Genomic DNA, 24723 nt, shown 5'->3' on the forward strand with positions numbered 1-24723 from the left:
GTCCTCACACATGGGTGATATAGAATGAAGCCCAGCATGTAAAACTTACGTCAAAATTTCTGGAACTTTGACTGAGCCTCAGTGAGCATGCTCACGCATGCAATATACCATATGTCCAAGTGGGGTTCCCTCAGTCTCTTCTTTTCTGTGAAGTTTTGCATCTGGCAGTTAAGTGAGACTCAACTTTTTCTTCAATTCTCAAAGTGCTTTTGTTATGATTAATTTTTTGTATTTCCTTGCACAGTCGACACGGGGTCCACCCAGTTCTCCCATTAGCGTCTTAGATAGATTTCTCAATGTTTTTGGGTAAGTTTATTTTCATTGTTGATCCCCCGAGGTGGTGGCGCGCTTGGTGCCTGACAGCCATCGATGGCCATTGCCATCGATTTCTATCTCGTGTCCCTTTTGTTTCGAGATAACATGTCTAATTTTGTTTTTAAGCGTTGCCCCTGATGTGCAAGGACCATGTCTATCATAGACCCCCATGATAGATGTTTCCTCTGCTTGGCATATCACACAATGTCCAGAGTTCCAGCAAGTGCGCCAAATTAACTCAAAAGGACATAAGATCCGGCTCAAAAAACTGGATCGCCTCTTTGTGCTGAAGAAGACCGATCCATCGGCATTGACATCAGAGGCATCGGCATCAAGGGACCTTGAAGCCACACCGATGGACACAAGTCATCGACATCAGCGGGACCGCTGGTTCTGTCAAGGTCGTCAACTGCCAGAGATGCCTCCAGATCGAGAAGGTTGGGTTAGTCGTCAGTCCACCCAAATTGTCCTAACCATGAATGCATCCACTGTAGGCTGGGGAGCTGAGATAGATTCAGCACCCAGGGTTTGTGGTCCGCCCAGAAACGTCTCTGCCAAATCAGTTTGCTAGAGCTCCGGGCGATATAGACCTACAATCAAGTAGCAATGTGGTATGTCAATGAGCAGGGAGGTACATGATTTTACCTCCTTGTTGGGAAGTGGTTCAATCTGGTCATGGGCCCTCTCCCAAACGATGGCCTCAGGGCCATATGTTTGGCCGGAAGAGAGAATGTGATAGTGGACAGACTGAGTCATACCTTCAGACCCCACAAATAGTATCTTAACCAAAGGCTCATGAATCGGATCTTCCATCTCTGGGAAAGCCCGGACGTGGATCTCTTCGCAGCATCTTTGAACAGGAAAGCTCCTCAGTTCTGCTCCCTGTACAGGACATGTGGAAAACTAGCCTCAAATACCTTCGTCTGCCATTGAGGCAAGGGTCTTCTGTATGCGTATCCTTCAACTCCACTGGTAAGGAAGACTCTTTTGAAGTTTAGCGAGGACAAAGGGACTATAATCTTCATAGCCCCACATTGGCCGAGACAGATTTGGTATCCACTCCTCTGGGAGATGTCCATCTGGAAACTGATCAGGCTGGGGACTTCCTCAAATCTCATCACCCAGGATCGAGGCAGGTTGCACCATTCCCAACTTCCAAGCTCTGTTGCTCACAGCCTGGATGTTGAGAGGTTGATATTGCAAGCACTCAATCTCTTGGAAGATATGTCTTGGGTCCTGGTGGCTTCCAGAAAGTCTTCCTCTAGAAAGTCCTATGGACTGAAGTGGAGAAGGTTTTCCATTTGGTGTGAGCAGAAGGCCCTAAATCCTTTCTTCTACTCCCCAGAAAAACTGCTTGACTACCTTCTACACCTTTCAGAAGCTGGTTTGAAGACCAGTTCCATTAGAATTCATCTGAGTGCGATTGTTGCATATCACTGTGGTGTAAATGGTAAGCCCATTTCAGTACAGCCTATAGTTGTATGTTTTATGCAGGGCCTGCTTCAGTTGAAGCCTCCCCTAAAGCCTCCCGCTGTGTCTTGGGATCTCAAGATGATGTTGGCTTAGCTGATAAAAGCTCCCTTTGAGCTTCTGCACTCCTGTGACCTGAAGTACCTGACCTGAAAGGTCATATTATTGGTGGTGGTCACTTCAGCATGCAGGGTCAGCGAGCTCCAGGCCTTAGTAACTTATTCACCTTACACTAAGTTTTTTTTCACGACAGAGTGGTCCTATATACTCAACCTAAGTTCCTGCCTAAGGTGGTGTCGTTCTTCCATCTTAACCAGCCAATCGTCCTGCCAACAATTTTTCCCAGGCCCCATTTGCACCAAGACGAACAAACCCTGCACAGTTTGGACTGCAAAAGATCCTTAGCCTTCTATGTGGAGCAGACAGAGGCTCATAGACAGTCTTCCCAACTTTTTGTTTCTTTTGTTCAGAAGAAGTTGGGGATTGCCATTGCTAAGCAGATGCTCTAGAATTGGCTAGCAGACTACGTATCCTTCTGTTATGCCCAGGCGGGATTGCATCTTGGGGTTTCTGTCAAGGCTCACTCTGTTTGAGCCATGGCAGTGTCGATAGCCCTCTTGTGAGCAGTCTCCTAAGGAGGAGATCTGCAGGGCTGCGACGTGGAGTTTCATTCACATTACGTTACAGTGTGGATAGGGGTGGATGATGCGACAGTAGGTTTGGCCAATCTGTCCTTCGGAACTTGTTTGAGGTGTAGAACACAACTCTGTTCCCATCTATTTTGGTGTTTTGTTGGTCCCCTTTTATATTGGGAGGCATCCTGTAGCTAAGAATTCACCCATACATGAGGACTGCCATCCTGCTTGTCCTCGGAGAAAGCAGAGTTGCTTACTTGTAACAGGTATTCTCCAAGGACAGCAGGTGTCTGTCCTTACAAAACCCAGCCACCACCCCACAGAGTTGCATTTCCACTACGTGGGTTTTATGATTTTTATTTTATTACTCTCTTAATTCTATGATATAAGACTGAGGAGACCCTGCATGGATGCATGGGTATATTGCATGCATGAGCATGCTCACTGAGGCCCAGTCAAAGTTCTAGAAACTTTGACATAAGTTTTCCATGCTGGGCTCCATCCGATGATGTCACCCATGTGTCTGGACTGACATCCTGCTGTTCACGGAGAACACCTGTTACAAGTAAGCAACTCTGCTTTTTCAGTACTAATTGAAGCAGCACTATGGGGTTCAATTCACCCAAATGTGTGAGTTAGAAAATTTCCTCACACAAAGCTATTTGCCAACTTTAGCAATTGAAAATAATCACATCCTCTGTTTAAGAAATTACAGCTCAGGGCCCTATATCTGTCAGAAAAGTTACCTAAGCTCCCTGTAAGGTGAACTTTTAAAGCTGGGAGCATGCCAAAATTGGGCGATTTGCGCACATGTAGGACATGTGTGCCTGCGCCAGATTTTAAAAGCTGCCTACATGCGCACACATCTCCCGATAAATGAATATCTCAATCTGATTCAAAAAGGGGCATGGTGTGGGTGTCATTTGGGCAGGGCACGTGTACTCTGGGGCGGGGCCAAGAGATGTGTGCACAGATACTTACGCACCTGGATGAACACCTAGGTCCAGTGACACATTACTTTTGCTATGGAGGAAGTGTAACTTAAAAAAGAACCCAACCATGTCTAAATTATTTAAAGAGTCTGAGGTAACTGGGGGGGGGGGGGGGGGGCGGGGGGAGGGGGGTGCATGCTATTAAACTAGGGAGTTTGGATGACCTAGCTCTACACTGGGCAAACTAGCGGGTGAACTGGTGAAACTGGTCATGGGGTACATGCGCGCCGGTAATAAAATTCCCCCACTTACATGGCTCAGACCAGGATGTGTGCGGCTGTGCCCATCCAATTGCAAAATAGGGCGCACATAGACACACGTCTTGTCTATTTTATCACATATTTGCGGAACTGCGCATATGTTATATAATAGCTGTATTCTTGGGCGTGTGCCGACACACGTGTCAGTGCACGCCCGTACACCCCTTTGAAAGTTATGGTCCCTGTGTGGATTTTTACATTATCCTCTTCTCAGAATTGCATAGCACATTATCATCTTCATTTTAAAGTACATGACCCTCATTAGTTTTTTTCCTCAGTATGCAGACTTTCTCCTGATGTCTGAAGTTAGGCAGAGGAAACACAGGATGCATGCTCACACTGTGATGTCAACTCAAACTAAAGGCAAGAAGCCCTTACTTCAGTCATTATTATATTTTCTTCAAACCTCTAACCTGTCTCAACTCAACAGGAAATAATGGGAAAGTATAGCATTGTCAAACCACCACTGCAAAACCCCATAACTGACCAAAATTGAATCTGTTGTATCTGCAGATCAGAAGAGAAAGAAAAACCCAATTAGAGAAAAGCAAAGCAACCAGGAAAGGGACATCTTTTTACAATGATCTTCCAAAATGTCTATGTTTTTATTATATTTCAGCACCACAAGAATGCCAGTTTCCAATCAGATCGAATGAATTCAAACCATATTCAGCAGAGCAGGACTTCTAAACCCAGAGATAAACAGCGTCCAGCCAGGAGAGAAAAGCAGAGTGTTCCAAACCAGAAACATCTTCTTGGAAACATAATGGAATTTGAAAACACCAATATGAAACCTGAAACGTTTGAAGAACTAGGGCTTGAAACAGATGACAGCAGTTCCTCTTGTTATTTGTGGAATGCCAATGTCTCTGTAAATCCAATAAGGCCATCCATTGAGCACAGTCCCCCAACAATGAACTGGAAGGCAAATTTAAAACCCTTAGCAAATATAAATTCTTCAGTAGTTCAGAATCACAAACAAGCCACCATCAGCTTCATTTCTCCTAAGTATCCCCCTGAGGAGACATCTTCTAAAGACTCTACTGGATATAGTCGGTCGCAGGCATATATTGGCAGACACCTTGAAGAATACCAGCCTTTGTACAATTATTCATATCCTCTTATTGCTGAAGGATATGTCCTGCAGAGTCAGAGCAGGGCTTTGGCCACTCTTAGTACTCATGGCCAAGAATCTGGACCTGAAAGTCACATAAAGGGCGTGTCTGCAGTGAGGAGCTACCAGGGCAGTGATGGCTCATGGTAAGAAGACCATTTTAAAGTACAGTCATATAACCTTGTATGCAAATGTACAGAAAGTCAGAATTCAGAAGGAAACTGCTTAAACAAAAATGAAATTGTATGGTGTCATGTAGTATATTTTGTAAAATTTTTCATAAATTCCTTGGAGATTAGTTTGATAACAAGCAGTTAGCTTATATTTTGCAAATTTATGACTATATTGCATGACGTGGTCTACTTCATATGTATTTGTATCTGATCACCCTCCATTTGTGCTTTCTCTTTTGTCAGCATAGAAAAAAATTAGAATTTGTGCTCAAGTATGGAGGATGAGCCAACAAAGCAAAAATGGGCAATTCTTGTAACCCAAACTTAGATGGGGTAGCAATCTTTTATCTGGCTTTTATGTTCAAAGGTATTTTGTAGTATTTGGGTTTGTTTTCTTTTAAATCACTGTGGAAAAGCTATGTTCAACAACGCAATTTTCAAAAACATTTTACATGGATGACTATGCAGTTACCCCGGTAAAATGAGAGTCTGAAAATTGCCCTGCCCATGGGTAAAAATACTCTTGCTGGGTGGGACCAGCAGACAAGGCCCAGGGATCTCCTTTTGAAAACCCCAGGTGTTATTTGTGGCACGAAATTTGCACCTGCTACAAAGGTGCGAAGTTCACAGATACTGAAACACTGTAACGCTGGCCAGCCCCACATTTTCAAAGAGAAACTCCATGGGGTAAATTCTGGAAACTCCCTGTGGGGAGCTAAAGCCAATCCAGCAGTTTGGATTGGCTGAACACCTCCAGCTACTTCATACTAGGAAAGGTAAGCTTTCGGTATGTGCCTTTTTGAAAATCAATATCCCTGTTTGGGAAACTATTGAGTGCCACTATTGTGCCACAAAACTGACTGGCTCGAAAATCATGGCAGAAGGATATCAAAGAATCAGGGCTCTCCAAATACACATTTTGGTGAATTTACAGCCAGTCTGAAGGAATATGCTGAGGTTTTCATTTAAAGCTTGAAAGGGTTTCTTTTTCAATACTGTCATTAGGGACCACTTTCCCCCTTGAATTATTTTGTAATCCTTTGTCATATTTTTCTCATTTTCGCCTATGTTTAGTCTTATTTCTTTAGGTTTATAGCCCACCATTTATAAATAATGTTATGCTCTAAGCAAAAAACACAGCCCAACCATAACCTATTTCAGCCCTGCTTGCTTCTAATGTGGAGGGAGTGGGGCTGGAGTTGAGGCGCCTTGAATATTTCCTCAGTGCAGCTTTTTATTCCTTTTTGACTGTAAACAGCCCTGGCATTCCAACACTAATTCTCTAATCACAGAGCACAGACTGCCGGTCAAGGTCATACCTGTGTCTCTTTCTCCCTACCAGGGCTGTGAGTGCCAACTCTGCAGTGCTGCAGCCAAAGAGCAGGAGTCAGGCCAGAAAACGGAACCAAAGCCTCCTTTACTGCAGCACACAGTGCTATCAGTGGGCGACTTTTTAAAACCTTGATATTCCTGACAAATGCAAATTTGCATTGACTTAATTACCTCAGGTAATGAAAGTGGGGGAAATTCAATTTTTCTGATCATAGAACCTTTCGGCTCAATCCTTTCAGGAATAAGGAGGGCAAAAAAGAGGTGCGGCTTGGGAGTTCCGGGATGGGGGCCAAGATTTATGCAACTTAACTCCGAATTTTAAAACAGGAGATCATGGCGCGCGTTGGCTTGTTTTCCACATAGATGAGGTGCAAGTCTGGAGATCTTGAATTTTAGGACTTACAGGCAGGGTGAGGGGTCTGGATCATCTGGGGGGCATGCAGGATGAAGACCCAGAGGGGTCTGGAAGACCGCGATGTTAACTGGGCAAACTGGTCGCGCGTGCTGGCCGTGCTCGAGGAATTTCTTAAAATTAGGAGCATTGTAAAACACATCGGGTAAATTTTAAAATCCCGTGTGTGCAAACAAATCGGGAGATATGTGCGCGGCTGAGACAAACGCACTTTAAAAACGGCCTGGCCATGCGCGTATCTGCCGATTTATGCGCGGAAGAACCAAGGTTTACAAAAGGGGTGGAGTGGAGGCAGGGTCTTGACCGGGTGGGGGCCAGCCGGGACAGCGCCATTTTGGACTGTTTGGGGAAGCGTGCGGCGGCGCAGGGAACTTACTTCATCTATTCAGATGAAGTTCCGAAATAAAAAAAAAAGGTAGGGAAAGGGGTTTTAGGGGTCAGGGAGGAGAGGGGAAAAGGGAGGCAGAGTAGGAAGGGGTATAGGAAAGTTCTCTACCAATCCGTTCCTTTATTGGAGCGGACTGGGAGGAACTGGGGAAGGCCTACTCGCGTCGCCATGCATTTTTTAAAAAAATCCCCCCCCCCCCCCCCACATCACACACGACTGGGCACCCGCGCGCATATGCACATGCCGATACAAAATCAGGTGCGCATGTCTGCTTGGGCATTGGATTTTATAACATCCGTATGGCAGTGTGCGCATGTTATAAAATCGGTGCACCATGTGCGCGTGCCAGGAACGGCGTGCAGATAGACGCCCCCGCATTTTTTTTTAAAATCTACCTTTAAGCGCTTAAGAGCATGTACAATTAAAAATTCCAGTGTATCCTCACGCGACCTGTTTGTTTTTTGCATTATTCTTATCATGTAAGGAATATGGAAGAGAATTTTTTCATTGGATTCTATTTGTATATTTTACACATACTCATATTGTATTGCTACTTGTTTTGTTAAGGCATTTGTTGTCTCCATCTCTCAACCATCTTGTGGCCTCCTCTTCCACCACCCAGTTTACACGGATGATGGGACAGCCACTTTATCAAGTCCCTCCACTGGCAGATTTTCACCATGGTGAAAGCCTATTTTCCAATCCTGTATTGCCACCCATCTTGTCCAGAGTAGAGAGTGATTCCACGTTATATGATGAGAGGAGTAACGAGAGAAGTGAGGCAACAATGAGCCGCAGTAATTCAGAAGGCTGCCTTTTCCAAATGGAAACACAAAAGCAACTAAAAGATAAAAGTAATAGAAAGGTAAGACAAGAACTTCACTATTATTGTGCGTTTTGAAATGACCTTTTCTTAAAATGTTTGTATCCTCTTTTCAGCCCTAGGTGCAACACTCTAGATGAGCAGGGATTAATGCTATCCTCAAGAATGACAGGCAGCAAGACAAATATAGCTTGATCTATCTCCCTGAGAACCACCAGACCATATTCTACTTCAGTACTCAAGTCAGAGTAGGAAAAGCAGCTAATGGCTCTGGAACTATAAAACTTAGAGATCCTAGTTTACAGTCCAGTCACTGGCTGACCTTAGACAGATCTTGTGACCTCCATATGTTTAACTTAGATTTGGGAGAGAGACCATGTGATAGATCTTGTATAGTTTTGGGTGCACTGATAACTAATGATTGTGACTGTTACTCAGTGAAGGAAATGCTCTTTCTGTAGTCATTTGGGGTAAGTCTTTGGGGCTTAGTCAGGGATCTACCCAGGTATTATAAGGAATTACCCAGGTAGATTGGCTGACTCCACATTGGTAGATTTTCAGCCATCTGAGAATGGGTTGCATACTTTCACAATGTCTGTACGTTTAACCTCATTAAAAAAGAGATCGGGAAACCTATTGGGGTGTTGGTGTCTCAAGCCCAGTGAAGAGGGAGAATTGCAAATAAATTAAACAAAGACAAATAATGTAAATCACAATGTTATGAAAACCCTATAATGTCACAGCACTCTAAGGACTCAGCATCTATCCACCTCTAGAATATACTGAGATGAGTAACTAATCTGAGGGGGTCATGCACAGTGGAATCTTTATCCAAAGAAGTTTCTTCAAACGGTACAGGTCAAAGAAAATGAACTTTATTACCCACAAATGGGTTTATATATTTACAGTAAACTTTAGATAGAAATCTGCACCAGTACGTAAAACATGATTTGTAAGTCAAGAAAATGCTTCCTAGTTATTGGGGTTGATCTTGATGAGCCTAACTTTCAAAACTGTCTGAGGTGCACCATTTGCATGTGTAAGTGAGCCCGGTGAGGTTTATGCCACATAGGTTATAAAATACCTTGTAGAAATTTTGTGTTGTTCTTTTCTATTGGTTGGCATTGATATAATAAATGGTTTGCAAATAAAATACCACATATTTCTGCCCTTAAAATAACACATGTACTGTTCAATTCGCCTGCATGTTTGTAATGCAGGAACATGCATTTTGTTTCTACCCATTTTATAAAATTACACACAGGGAGGGTATCTTTGAAACAATTTCTATGCGACCCCATATACAGGTGTATATGGCTGCGCAGAGGTGTGCGCAGATTATAAAATATGTGTATGTCTACGTATGCGCAAATTTCTGCAGTGCATGAAATCATGTATTTCAATGTTTTGAACTCATGCACTTTTTCTACCTATTTTGAAAACATACATGTGTATATTTTGTGTGAAAGAAATTGCAGCTTAGTCCCATAAAGCCCTGTTTACACGTGGAAGTCGGCATATTTTAAAACGTGTGTGTGTAATTGAAAGCACCGGTTTGCCGAAACCTCCACCAGTTCACCAAGTCTTTTTCCAGGTCATCGAGATCCTCCCAGTTCTTCACTCTGACTTCCCCCCAGTTCACCCAGACCTCCCACCCAACCAGTACTAAACAATGGAAGAGTCCGATATCAATTGAGTAAGATAGCTAGCAGGTGTAAAATTACGCGTATAAACTGACAAATGTACATGCGTAAGTCTCTTATAAAATAGCAACTTGCATGAGTAACACTTAGCCCTGCCCCAGAATACCCCTGGACCACCCCTTTATTTTTTGCGCAAATGAGCGCACAAGATTGAAAATACATGCGTACTTTTGATGCTTTTAAAATAGATGCACATGAGTACAAGCTACTTGTGTGCAATATGCAAATTTTACGCCCGTAAATGTTTTGAAAATTCACCCCATATATTTTACGTATGTAATAATTCTAACAATGCGCACATAATAACTCAGGATTAAATACAGAGGCAGGTATTTTATAAAGTATGCGCATGCTCCACTTCTGAAAATATGTACTTGTGTATACTTGGAATCATCAGTTCATCGATATCTCCGCCGTTTCATCTAGAGCTTCATCAGTTCACATAGACCCTCCAGTACTTCATCCTGACCCCCCACCAATCCACCCAGACCTTCCACCCAAAAATGACAGACCAAAGACAAGTGTGATTTCAGTTGCCCAAGTCAAATAGCAGGTGTAAAAACGCATAGACGAGTTAGGGAATGTATGGGTGTATAAAATAGCAACGTGAAACTCCCCAGAAATGCTCATTTTTTCCCCTTTAACATCTACGCGCAATGCTGCTAGTACTCATCTACTTCAGGCTTTTGCAAAATACTGCTTATGCATATACATGCTTCCTACATCTGTAAGTTCCAGTTTTCCTCGCAAAATATATTGAAAATCCCCCCGAAAACATATATCTTTTGCCCATAGTAAAGAGTCTTATTCTTGAGAAAAGGTCCCAAAATGAAATCTCTGTCCATTTCTATGGCAAAGAATGCTGCCAGTGAACCTCTATATTTCACTATTACCTGCAAGGTTTCCAGTAGGGCAGAGATGTTCTAAAGTTTCTTCCTTCCTCTGAATTAAGTTGTTTCATCTCTAGTATGCAGGGGTGGGGGGAATTTTCAAAGGCGTTTATCAACAGAAAAAAAGCTCTTTGACAATGACCCCCTCCTGGGTGGGGGTGGGGTTAGAGTGTGTCAACTGAAGTATGCATGGGGGTTTATTTATTTAATGACTTTATTTTATGTGATATGCTGCCTACATTCCATAATCTCAAGATGGTGTGCAGTAATTCTTTAAAAACCCTATAAAAAGGGCATAAAGTATTTGCTGTGCAGAAAAGATTATCTTTAACCAACGCACAACTCTAGGCTTCTGAACTGGAAATTTGAGTTACACAATGTTTCAGTTTAACAGTGGCTTCTTCTAATAGCAAAGAGTCCCTAAAAACCTCATTCATAAAGGCACAAATAGCGTGACATAGAGAACCCTTAAACACTTCAGAAAAAGAGGAGGAAATCACCTCTGAGAGGAGCAAAAAGTGCAAATGTCACAAATTGGTCAGAAAAACCTTCACATTTGAACCTTTGCAGGTTTTTTTTTAATTATTCTAAATAGTAGAAATTTTTAAAAAATTTGATGAAAAAACCCCTTCCCACCAAAATTCTCAACCAATGTACCTTAATAGATACCACAAAGTATGTCCATGCAGATGAAAAGGGTACGAGGATGAACACAGCTGATGCTTATTGACCCAAAGATGCTGTACTGGAAAACACTTCACATCAAGCCAAGAGCTTTATATCTCAGGTTATTTATGCCTTTATAAGTAAGGGTTTTTGGGGACACTTTGTTTAGATTTCTCATATCCTCTTTTTTAGTTTGACAGTAATACTGGAAATTGGCAGGAGTGATACAATTGTACTGCACTCCTGGCAGCCTAGGTGGATTTCAGGAGTGCCAGGTGGGACAGAATAGGTTCAGGTGAAGGGGAGAGGGTCAGAATGAAGATGGGGTCCAATGCTCCCAGAGAAAATTAGCTAAATTCCTGAGTTGTAGCTAACTATCTAGAAAATAACATGGCTTGCAATTTTTCAGACAACTCAAGTTCTTTTATTTGCATGGAATCAAGTATGTATGAGGGGCTTTGCATACATTTGCAAACTGTATGCATGAAAAGCAGCTCATTTAAATACATTCAGTTTTTAGGGGGAAATATCGAGCAATAAGCGCATATTGCATGATAAACAGCATTCTTCATGCGATAAATGCTGTTTCATGCATTGAATGCTTATCAAGGTCCAGTGGCAGGCAGCAGGCAAGATAGGGTCCAGGCTAGGGTCAAATCCAGTAGTCAGTCCGAGGATAGACCAAGGAAGCAAAGTAGAGGGACAGACACAGTTGGGGAGCAAGTGAAGTGGAAACTGGAGAAGACGGGGCAAGAACACAATGCAGCAACTCACGCTGCACAAGTGTAGCCAACCCATTGCTGAGGCAGGAAGAGAGGGTCTTGGAAGGCCTTTTATAGGGCTCTGAGGCTGACGTCATCATGGGGTGCCTCAAGTACTTTCCCACTGTGAGCCCTGTAAGAAGAACCAAGTCTGGCATAGAGAAAGGGAGCAGAAGCACCCGATGGCAGCGTCTCACCACATGGCCGGTCAGCGGGGCTAGGTGAATGCCGCTGCTCGCAGGTAGGCTCCGCAAGCTGTGAAACATTACACAATCATGCAGATACTGTACCATGAAAAGCAGTTGAAGCACAATCCTGATGCTGAACACTTACCCCTGAAAATTCTTCTTCCTGAAAGAATCCACGGCTTTTTGATCCTACCCGGGCTATGTGTTAAAATGCTCCCTAGTATGTTTTGCACTTTTCAAAACTTAATCCAGTACCACTGAATTGTGTAGAAGTTGGATTATACCAAACGCTAGACAGGCTTGGACTCTGTACTTCAAATCAGTCATATGTGCCATGAGCAAACAAGACATGAGGTTTGCCATATCCTAAGCCGTAGGTCCCTTGATAGGCTGTTTGCCAAGAAAAAAAACAATTTTTGTCAGGGGCTGGATAAATTGTAGGAGCTAAAAAACATCCGTTTTTGGATCTTCCTCCTTCCTGAGGTTACTGGACAACAAACTGGCCATCTTATCCAGAAACCAAGCATAACTAAAGTCCTTGGTAGGCGAGATATGCCTTGGTAAAGTCAGAGATGGGTCAGAAGGCATTCCTGTGGATCAGATAAGGGGTCCACGTGGACCATGGACTAACACAGCAGCCAAATTACGTTGTAGTCACTCGGGCAGAATAATTGCTATTACAATGGCTATGCCTTTTTTTCTGGCCAAAACAAATTTGGCTAAATGAACTCATTTTTTTGGATCTAGTCATTAGAAAATGTAACACAGGCTCGGCATCTCTCCATAGACACTGGTGCTGTAGTTTGAGAGCTAATAGAAATAATTTGAATGAATGCCTAGAAAGATTCCCATTAGGCTAGCAACAAATCTGAGTCCCATTTAGCGTCATGGCTGGAAGTGTAATTGTGCAAAGTTACTCTTCATTATAATTCAAAGCAGCAGAAGTGTAATCACACTGTCTGAAAGACTATAAAGGGAGCCAGAGGATTAAGGAAATATAGTATGTGACATTGAGACTTCATGCATTGTTGACATGAAAAGGAAAATCTTTGGGCCTGCGGAAATTGTGAAGGACTTTGAAAGGGAAATTTTATAACAGCCCGCATTGCAGCAAAGCCTGCATCTACATTGTACACTCAGACTCTACCGAGTATTTTCAAAGCAAACTTCCATATAATTGGTGGAGTATACCTGTAAATTACCTCACATGAAGTTACACCTACTCCAAGCAGGGTATAACTTCTGTGGTTAACCTCTGTGCATACTTTTTAAAATCCTAAGGTGCACATATATATCACAACTCTTCCCCAACTCCACTCCCAGAATGCCTCTCCTCAAAGTATAAAAACTGGGTTTTGTGCAAACCTTACATGTCTGGGCCTGGGTGAATTTTAGAACAGCTATTTACACACATAAGGCCTGTATGTGTTGAGGTAATGGGGGAAATCCAATATGGTATCAGTCTTACACCAGGCTGTGGTTTGAATTTTGAAGGAACCTTTGTCCCTTTTTCCTGCAAGAACTGCAGGGAGTTTCAAAATTGCCCTGTCTGTATGTAATGCCCTATTCTTGAATGATTCATTAATGGGTGATGGAGCTGCCAGAATGAGTGGCATAATGAGTTGTATTTCCTATTAAAAATGTAGAGAGCCATATCTATGGATTTGTGTGGCGGGTGGCGATGTTAGAATCAACTAGCAGCTGGGTCTGTCTGGCAGGTTGCAGGTACTGTAATGGTACTCACAGAGCCAGGTTATGCAATGGATCTAAGCAGCTTACTAGAAATAGCAGTTATTTAGATCAGGCTGTGAAGATAGATCATACTAGCAGCTGGATCTGTTTGGTAGGCTACAAGTGCAGATGTAACTAGAGGACCTAGCAGAAATCCAGGTCCTCAGCACACAGCCAGGCCTTTCTGATGAGCTGAGTGGGCAATCTGAAAGGCTGGATGTTCAGGCTAAGGCCTTGTTAGTCTGCTGGCTGTTTGGATTGCTGCATTGCTTTGTAGTTAGACAAGGGAAAGGTGGGGTGCTGGAGGGAACTAGTTGGGAACTTGTATGCTCATCTTCCTAAAATATAGAGTACGATTGAGGAATAAAAAAAAGACGTCCTGGATTAAGAGTGATATTTTACAAGTAGTCACACTCTGTGGCTGGAGAAACTGGGATATATCCTTAGCAGTGTGGACAGAATAAATAGACTGAATGAGCTAACTGGCCTTTGTCTGCCGTAATTTATTATACTGCTGTATTCTCTTCAGTTTCCTTATGGCCCAAAACAGGTACTCAGTATTCAGTCTGTACCAAGGGGTCTGATCCAGTACTTCAAAAGGTGTCACAGTGCAAGACTCTCCCACTCCCAGTTCTGCTAGTTTTGTATTCTGGGAACACCTCTAGCCAGGACATGAACACTGCACATGCAGTTGCAGTGGACAGCCAGTATTCAGGGATGTGTATGGTTCTTGACACTCAACTGTGATAGCCAACTTCTCCCGACTTTTTCAGACTGTCATCTCATCTAAATTTGTGACAAAATCATGAGACCCACCATAAGATCAAATCATACCTTTATTTTTATTTTAACTGCTATGTCATGAGATATTAATGTCTATGTCTTGAAAGCTTTTCGTAGGACACTTAGACTAGAGGCTTAAAGCCCATATTATGGGTGGAGCACCAAGTTTAATGCAAGCAACTTTGGCAGTAGTTGCTTGCATTTTGTAGTACATAAGAACATGCCATACTGGGTCAGACCAAGGGTCCATCAAGCCCAGCATCCTGTTTCCAACAGTGGCCAACATTGCGGGGAAATGGCGTCAGGTCTGAAAAATTGATGGACCCGCAGCATCGCACAAACCCACATCGCTGAGGTACACCCCCGTTAAAGAATCAGAAGGGGAGTGCTGGATCAGGAGAGTTTTGAACTGATGTCTCTGAAGCAGCAGTGTTGTGAAACGCGCGCATCGGACGATTAACCCCGACAGCCACAGAAGGGAAGTTCATTTGTTTTTAAATATATATGCTTAAAAAACAAAAAAAATTCTTTTGAACATTGAAAACTAATATATTGGATGCTAGCCGATTCGGACCAATGATTAAAAGTGACCCAATTGAAGTGCAAGAAATACAAGTTTTAACTTGTGAGCACTATGGGTGGTATGATGGTCCTTATATTTACAGTCTAAATACATATAAGCATTGTTTACATACAGCTTTATAAATTGAAAAATCTTTCAGTACCACGTTTCTTATTTAGATTGTGCTAATCGTGGGATCATATAGTAAGAGAATTTTTGGATTTGGTAATTGAAGTCTCCCATTATTACTGCACCACCAATTTGGTTAGCTTCCCTAATTTCTTTTAGCATTTCACTGTCAGTCTCACCATCTTGACCAGGTGGATGATAGTATACTCCTATCACTATAGTCTTCCCCAACACACAAGGGATTTCTACCCATAAAGATTCAATTGTGCATTTAGTCTCATGCAGGATGTTTATCCTGTTGGACTCTATGCCATCCCGGACATAAAGCGCCACACTGCCTCCCGGGTCTAGTCATAATTGCTTCAGATTGGCACCATTTTATTACCTCTGCCCTCCAAAAACTATTATAGCAACTATAAGAGGAAATTTGGAGATATTGTGTGGTTGATTCCTCTTCTATCAACCTCTTTTACAATGAGTCCCCTGACTGTCAGAGGTGAGACCCTTCCTCAAGTCTCGAATCCATTCAGTGCTTGAGAAAGGAAACCAACTAAGTCCCTTGACAAATTTCAAAGAGAAAGTATGCGTGTATGGGCAAAAAGCATTTGTGATCTTTATTTAAATGTGGACAGTTTGAAAATTGCCTGCATAAAGATCATAATTCCTAATTGTATTACTTAAAAGTAAGGATACTAAAATACATGTATATACTTTTTATTCTCTTGCCCAGATAGCTAGTATGATTTATTTCAAGTTTAGTAAAAAATTTGGGGAAAGTGTGATCGCTCAAACTCACTTAACTTTGTTGTAAGCCGAATTCTCTGTGCATTATGTTCAAGATAGAATTTAATTCTGAAGATGTTTAAACAGAGTTTGAAGAAGGCATAAGAGCAAAGCCTGTCCTTTGGCCATTCCTTGATAAAGTGATTTAGAAAGAAGCTATTTGTATAGGACAGCAGGATAGCCAACACAAACCTAAAGAAAGCATTATCTCCATCATATCCATTTGCTGAAAAGATCAATCCTTTGTTCAGGTTTCAAAGAAGAAAAGCAAGGACCTCAAACCAAACTACTCAAGGAATAAGAGGCCTGAGTGGATAATGACATAAACATTGCTCTGATTCTTCTGTGCGTATCAGACTCTTTTTTTTTCATGCCTAGTGTTTGTCTACATACCAGACTGTAACTACTTTAACAAGGCCTAAAATGGGATGGTATTATATAAGAAAATGTCTTCCTGCCACCATGACAAATGACATTTTCCAGACCTTGACTGGAAGTCCCAGTATAGACTTTCTAAGCTGAAATAATTATTGCTGTGGATTTTTGTGCTCAGCAGGCTCATGTATTGCTGCTTGACTGCTCCTAAGAAGCTTGATTTAGATGAATTCAGTAACTGCATTGCGGATTTCCTCGATTCTCTCTTCCCCAGAGCTTTCTTCCTTGGTAACTTTCTCATAATTAGACATCTGAAGACTTTCTTGGAGAACAGGCATTCTTATGCTTCATGGTGTGCTAAAGCATTGTATGCAAACCAATATTCTGCCTCTAGACACAGTGGGGAAAGTCATTCAGGTGTATTCACGTGTTTACATTGGCATGCTCTTCTGTTGTGACATCATTATTTAATACAAGAGATACTTTGTCTGTAAATGCAACACAGCCTGTCATGTGCTGTTGTGGTCCAGCAAATTCTTGTAGCCATGTGACTCTGCAGTACCTTAGGCTTCTTTTCATTGTCTGTGTAACTGATATTATTTAGTAATACATTACATCCAGTATATTACCTCGCCCTATTTAATACCCTGCAATGCCAGTTTTCCGCCTCCCCATAGAGCTTGCAGATCTGCGGTATTTTAAAAATAAACTCCCTGCAAATACCTTGCTCAACTGAGCCTGCTCCATTGCCACTGCTGCCCTTTTCCCCCACAGAAGGGGAAGGGGAAATTTTCAAAGATTCCTTCCCTGTGGGTAAACACCCATTTTCCCACAGAGAATCCCTTTCAAAATTGCTCTCCCTTAGGCTCATGCAATATTTCCTTAGAGGGTATTTTCAAAGGGACTTTACCTTTTAGAAAGTTGTGCAGCTGATACACGTGTACATTTTCATGCTTGCATACTATATTCATGCACCTGTATGGACATTGGGGGGGGAGGCATTCCAAGGGGTGGAGTTTGGGTGGTGTTGGGACTTAAACACAGGGACGATAACTTTCAAATAACTCCATGTGGCCTTATATATGTGTATCTATTACAGTATTTTATAACCTATTAGATATGGGCGAGTATCTCAGGCTGGTGCACACCTTGCAGATTTTAAAAAGTGTGTGAGTAGGCGCATATCTCTCGGTACGCGCACAAATCACAAAGTTAAAAAAGGGTTGAGGTGTAGGCATGGTCCAGGCGGAGCATGGGCGGGACATGGGCATTCTGAGTAGTTGCTTTTAAATGTGCGCCTAAGTATTTAGGCACACAAGGGCACACTGGAGTCCCCTACCACGTAACTTTACTTCTTCTATGGATGGCATGTAAATATTAAAATTAAAAAAACTAGGCGAGTCAGCAGGGTTTTAAGGGTTGGGGATAAAAGGGTAAAAACGGAGGCTACATAATGGGGGGGGGGGGGGGGTTAGGAAGTCCGATCTGTTAACTGGGCAAACTGGGAACGAACTGGGAAAAAGGGCTATTGCGTCGGCATGCTTTGTTTTTAAAATCTCCCCCCACTTACTCGCTAAAGCTGGCATTTGCTTGCACATATGTGTGTCCATATAAAATTGTGCGCACATGTATACTCGTATAGCAAATTTTACACCATGTGCACATGTACGTGTGTATGTTATAAAATGGCTGCATCCATTCGCGCAAGCTGGCATATGCGGGTACATGTACGCCCACATGGCTGTTTAAAAGTTACTGTATGTGAGTATCAGGTACATGCAGATTATAACATACACATAAGTCTATTCCCCAATATATGCATGTATGATTGGTAATGGTGAATGCCTGCAAAGCACAATATACCTATTTTATATGCGCAAAAAAATTATTACTTTCTCACTAAAATGTTGATTTATATGTAGAGGTGGGTATATTTTAAAACATGCATGCCTGATTGAAATCACTAATTTGCCAATACCTCCACCAGTTCACCCAGTCGATCTCCAGTTCATTGAGACCCACCTAGTACTTCGCCCTGAACGCTATCAGTTCACTCAGATCTCCCACCCAACAATATCAGACAAAAGATGAGTCTGCTATCAATTGCACTAGATAATTAGCAGGTGTAAAATTGTGTGACTAAGTTGCCTAATATATTTGTGTAAATCTCTTATAAAATAGCAACTTATGCATATTCCTCTTGGCCCTGTCCTGGAACATCTCTAGTCTGAACCTTTTTTGAGCAGGTAAATGTGCATTTGAACCCGAAAATATGCATGTATGTTTATGCCTATAAAATAGTATGTGCATGAGGCAAGCTACTTATGCACATATATGCATATTCTGATGATAAGGAATTCACTGGCCTACCTTCAGACCCCTATCTTCAACCTCCCAAAAGTCCATCACCACCAGAGAACATGCCTTTGTCCAAAAAATGGCAAACAAAATATCTTTTACTTTGCAGGGGGAAACTGTAAGAGCTATAAAATAGAATGTGGCATACATCCTTGACTATGTTACCAGTATCTGGAAAGCTAGACTTCAGATATAAAGTCCAGCAATATCCTAGGCATGAAAAGGGTCAACTCCTTCATGAATCCATAGTTGTGGATTCAGCCATCAAAGGAGCAAAACAAGTCCAAAACACATTCTAGCACCCCTCTGGAGAAAGATACTAAATTATTGGTCTCAACAAAAAAGGTTTATCAAGGGAATAAACCTTTTTATCTCTTACTCTCTCCATCTTCCACATTTTAGCTTTAACTCAGACCTGGCTTTCCCTTGAAGACTCTGCCTCGATTGCAGCTCTCCGTCATGAAGGCTATCTTTTCCTCCACAGCACCTTACACAGAAAGCCATAGTGGCCTTTCCTACAACCTTATACTCTCCTCCATTTAGACAGTCTCACACTATTTGTCCTCCATATCAAGGCCTCCTATTTGTTTTTGTTGTGTGCCTTGTCTTGTATGTCTTGACAAGACTGTAAACGCCAATGAGTAGGGACTGTCCATTATGTTTCTCTGAACAGCACTGCATGCATTTAGTATTCACTATTCAAATGCTTAATAATAATAATAATAATAATAATAATATTTTTGGATATTTTTTCTAGATCATTAGGTTGAAAGGTTACATGAATCAGGAAGTGAAACTTGGAGGTCTTGGGCCTGACTATGAGGCCATCAAAGAGAAAGTAGGTATCACAACTTATAACATTCTTTATCCAGCAAGTTTTTTTTATACAAAATGGATATATAGGCAGTTAGAAGAGCATTAGATCAATTGGAGTCATTTTTAGATTCTGAAGGAGTGGGGATCTCTCTGACATTCTTTCTATAGTATAAGATGGGGTAGGCAGGGTTGGGGAGGATCTGGTTGGGTAGGGGAGGAACCTGGAGGTGTCTTCCAGACTTGAAGCTTGGGAGGGGCAAGAGGAAGAAGTCTTGCTTAGCTCAAAGTGGGGCCTTTATTCACCAGAGAGGAGATGTGTCAGTTTAGTTGTAACGTGTTTTAGTAAATACTGCATTACATGGCCAGTACTGTATTTTTAACACACTTTAGTAAATAGGCATGATAAGTAGCTTATGTAAATTGGTAATAGTAATTACGTAATGGGTGTCATAGAAGATACTTATACACTAGTAAAAGATAAAGTCTTTATAATTTTGCATAGATTTAACACTTTTAAATAAAAGTCCTTCATCTGTTTTTTTTTTTTTTTTGCAGTCAGAACAATTAAAGCAACAAAAGGAATATGCAAAAAGAGTTCATGAGCACAATAAAAAGAATATACTAAACACGATGAAATCTCCAGCAAAGCCAGTTACTAAGCATGAAAATAAATCTTCAGTAGCCAGACTTAAGGTACTATACAGGGTTTCATACAAACAGGCCGATGCAATACCGTGCGCTGGCCGCAATGCACAGCTCAACGTGCAATTGGCGTGAGTCCATAAGCCCGGATGCAAAACGGGGGTTAATAAGTCCAAAACGCGCATCCGATCATGTGCGTAGGTCATAGCGCTCATCACATGTAAATGCACGTTGCTGAGGCTATTATCTATTCCCCGAAGCAAAAAAAAAGTGCGCCCGATGCACACATTTTTACTTGCCAAAATTAATGCCTGCCCCGAGCAGGTGTTCATTTGGAGGATCCCAAATAGTGTACAGAAAAGCAGAAAATAATACTTCTCTGTTCTTCCTCTGACTTCAAATCATGGCGATATTAAATTGGAATAACTAAAAAATTAAAAATGTCCCCAAAAAAGGGTGCGGCAGTCAGGTTAGGAAAAGGGTCTCTCTAAAATTGAGTGTCCATTTTCCTAATCAGCTGACAGCTACCTCCCTACTAAATCTGGTGCCTGGGAGAGGTGGATTGGCGAACCTCAAGGGAGCAGGTGCTCAATAATGAGTGCCCCTTTAATGTGAGCCAATATTGCATCGGCCTGAGAGAAAATGCATGTTTTTTTAAGAATGATCTGTCCATACCAACGGAACTTCTTAATGTTAACCTGTAAAAAAAAGCAATAGAACTATGGTGGCTTATTCAGGGCTGGGACTGGTAAAATACTGGAGACCTGCAAGGTTGACTTACTGATGGGGAGAATTAAGGATTACTCATTTTCTGAGGAGGAGTGGAAAGACAAGATAAAGCACTTACGTCCTATCTGTTGGATTTCTGCAATACTCGGCGATATCATTTGATTGCATCATTTGTGCTTTTCGCTGCAAGGTCTCTTTTCAGGTACCTTTCAGATTTATTGTAGAATCCGATGAAGTGAGAGCAACATCAAAGCACAGCTAGCCTATAGGTATCTGTATGAAAATTGAGAGCCCTGGCTTTAGGGCCATCAGAAGGGATGGCTAAGATAAATGCCAGAGCAGAGGAAAACCATTGGTGCTGTCAGTAAAGCAGGGGACATCAAATTCCAGCACTGTCTTTGAAGGAGGATCAGCTGGCCATGTCATTGGAGGGGGGACTTCCATAACTCCTGGCCTTCTGGATGCAACATCAAAGGAGGATCCCTCCATCCTCTGACCACTTTGGGTGCTATTTAGCCCTGCCATGATTCTTTTTGGATTTCTATCATTGAGGTAGATTTTAAAAGCCTTGTTACCTGCATCTAGAAAAAGTAGGTGGAAAAGGGGCAGGGCATGGGCGTTTCAGAGGCGGGGCAAGCAGTGATGCACATAACCTCTAATTTCTAATTTTCCTCAGCCAGCGTGCGTATGTTACTGTTGTAACATTGCTACAGCTCCTCAGTAGGTGTAGGAGTCCGGAGAACATTGGGGTGAGTTGATTTGTACAATGTAGCTAGCAGAGACTGCAGTGTACAAATCAACTCCTCTTGTTAGAACTGTCATCGCTTAAAAGGTCTAAAATTCTTTAAGGATGTCAATTTTACAATGAATACCTCTGTATGTTTCTGTAACACCACCCCCCAACCCACCTCTCGAAAACTCACCCTGAATCAAAGTGCCCCCTTACAGTGGTGCATATATTGAATGTCAGGCTGAGCCCTATAAAGAGTCATTCTCTCTCTCTCATATGCACATAAAGAGTATTTTAAAACCAATGTGTATACTTTATAAAATAGCGTATATTCTGTGTTGGATGCAGAAGGCTCCGGATAGAGCGGTGTCAGCAGATGGCGGTTCCTTGCAGTAGGCCCGCTTGGAGACAGGGGTCGCTTATGTGGCAGATGCGCTGTATGATTTCATGCGTACTTCAGCTAAGAGTATGGTTATGGCAGTGGCGGCCCCTAGACCTCTGTGGTTGTGCAATTGGTCAGCAGATTCGTCGTCCAAGGCCCAACTCTGTAACCTCCCATTCAAGGGGAAGCTTCTGTTTGGGGAGGATTTGGATCAGTTGATGAAGGTGCTGGGGGAGTGGAAGGGAAACAGGTTGCTGGAGGACAAGAGGCCCAATAAGAAAGTTTTTCCAGTTTGTGCCTGGTTTCGGGATTCGTGCAGGTTTCGGTCTGGCAAGTTCTCTTCTGGCGCCTCTGCGAAGCAGGGCAGCGGGTGCCAGCAGTCCTTTTGTGGAGATCGCAGGTCGACCAGAGATGGAGCTGGTTAGGGCACTGGAAGTGGAAAGTTAGCACAATAAAGCCAGAGCTCCCCAATCCTGCGTAGAAGCGGTAGGAGGTAGATTGTATAGCTTTTACAAGGAGTGGGTAAGGATTACCTCGGACTGTTGGGTCCTTGAGGTGGTGAGAGAAGGCTATGCTCTAGAATTTTCATGCCCAGTAAGGGAGACCTTTGTGGAATCCCACGTTGTCTCTTGCAACAAAAGAGAGGCGGTGGGGGGACACTGCAAAGGTTGCTTGCCATAAAGGCCATAGTCCCAGTCCCATTTGCGGAGCAAGGACAAGGAAGGTATTCCATTTACTTTGTGGTTCCCAAGAAGGAGGGCACGTTTTGTTCCATTCTCGATTTACAGAAGGTAAATCAGGCCTTTCGGGTTCCACGTTTTCACATGGAGACACTGCGCACCGTAGTGGCAGCAGTTCGCAAAAAAGAGTTCCTGGCATCCTTGGACCTGATGGAGGCATACCTGCACATTCCTATTCGGAAGGAACATCAGAGGTTTCTTTGTTTCATAGTGTTGGGTCAGCATTTTCAGTTCCGAGCCCTCCCTTTTGGTCTGGTGACGGCGTCACGCACATTCACCAAAGTGATGGTAGTAGTGGCAATGGCCCTTTGCAAGGAAGGGATTTTGGTGCATCCGTACCTGGATGATTGACTCGTTCGAGCAAATTCAAAGGAGGAATGCGAGAGGTCCCTTCAGAGAGTGATTAACACCTTATGGTCACTGATAAATGTGACATTGGAACCAACCCAATCCTTGATGTATCGGACGGCCAGTTTCGACACTCAGAAAGGCAGGGTCTTCATGGCAGCAGACTGAGTGGTGAAGTTGCAATCCCAGGTGAAGCGCCTACGTTGGCTGGCAGTTCTGACAGTGTGGGACTATTTGCAAGTTCTACTGTCCATGGCTTCCATGTTGGATTTGGTTCCCTGGGCGTTTGCGCACATGAGACCTCTGCAATGCATGCTGTTATCCAGGTGGAGTCCATTGTCGGACGAGTACCATCTTCCTTTGCCCCTTCTACGAGAATCCAGGTCCAGTCTCTTGTGGTGGCTGTCTCTTCGCAATTTGGAAAGGGAATGGATCTGGAGCCTCTGGACTGGGTAGTAGTTTCCATGGATGCCAGTCTCTTGGGTTGAGGGGCAGTGTGTTTGGATCAGTCAGCCCAAGGTTGTTGGTTACTGGGGCAGAAGTCCTGGTCCATCAATCGCCTCGAGACGAGGGCAGTCCGATGAGCCCTGGAAGTTTTCCTGCCCTTGGTCAGGGGGCTGATGGTTCATGTGTTCTCAGACAACGCGACAGCAGTGGCATACATCAATCGGCAGGGTGGTACGAAGAGTCATGCGGTGGCGCTGGAAGCTCGGCATTTGTTTGCATGTGCGGAGCATCATCTCGAAGGCTTAGCGACGTCGCATGTAGTGGGAGTAGTCAATGTGCAGGTGGATTTCCTCAGCAGGCAACAGCTGGATCCAGGGGAAAGGGAGTTGTCCCATGAGGCTTGGAATAACATCTGTGCCAGGTGGGGCATTCCCCAGCTGGATCTTATGGTGACACGAGTCAACTCAAAGACTGATAGGTTTTTCAGTCAACGAAAGGAGATCAGCTCGGTGGGGCCTCGATGCTCTAGTGTGCACTTGGCTGACTGGAATTCTGCTGTACGTGTTTCCTCCATGGCACCTTGTTGGTTGGGTCCTGAGGCGTATAGAGACGCATCCCAGAATTGTGGTGCTGATAGTGCGTGAGTGGCCGCGTTGGCCGTGGTTTAGCATATCTAATGCAGCTCGAGGTAGAGGGACCCCTCAGTCTAGTTCATCTACCAGGGTTATTGCATTAGGAGCCCATATTCTCAGATCAGGAAGATCACTTCTGTCTCGCGGCCTGTTTTTTGAGAGGTGGAGACTGCATCTGAAGGGATATTCTGAGCAGATCATTTTCACGCTTCTGCAGGCTAGGAGGCCTGCTCTGTCCCTGGTGTATGTTAGGGTTTGAGAGCTTTTGAAGCGTGGTGTCTTCAGTGATGGTTGGACCCACTGGCGGTGGATGTTCACCAAATTTTGGAGTCTTTGCAGCAAGGGGTTGTTCAAAGGTTTAGCTTATAGCTCACTTCGCATGTAGATGTCTGCGATGGCTTCATTCAGAAGCAA

General features: G+C 43.1%; 1 protein-coding gene across 1 annotated transcript in view; it reads left to right on the top strand.

The window, feature by feature from the left end:
- The window catches only part of JHY (junctional cadherin complex regulator), an 85033-nt gene that overhangs the window by 44351 nt on the left and 15959 nt on the right, over positions 1-24723 (top strand). The window contains exons 5-8 of the mRNA XM_029573761.1: positions 4292-4932; positions 7659-7956; positions 19601-19681; positions 20215-20352. Coding sequence (XP_029429621.1) covers positions 4292-4932; positions 7659-7956; positions 19601-19681; positions 20215-20352 — 1158 coding nt within the window. The remainder of the gene's footprint in view (positions 1-4291; positions 4933-7658; positions 7957-19600; positions 19682-20214; positions 20353-24723) is intronic.

Source organism: Rhinatrema bivittatum, chromosome 12 (assembly GCF_901001135.1).
Source record: "Rhinatrema bivittatum chromosome 12, aRhiBiv1.1, whole genome shotgun sequence".
Classification (NCBI taxonomy): Eukaryota; Metazoa; Chordata; class Amphibia; order Gymnophiona; family Rhinatrematidae; genus Rhinatrema; species Rhinatrema bivittatum.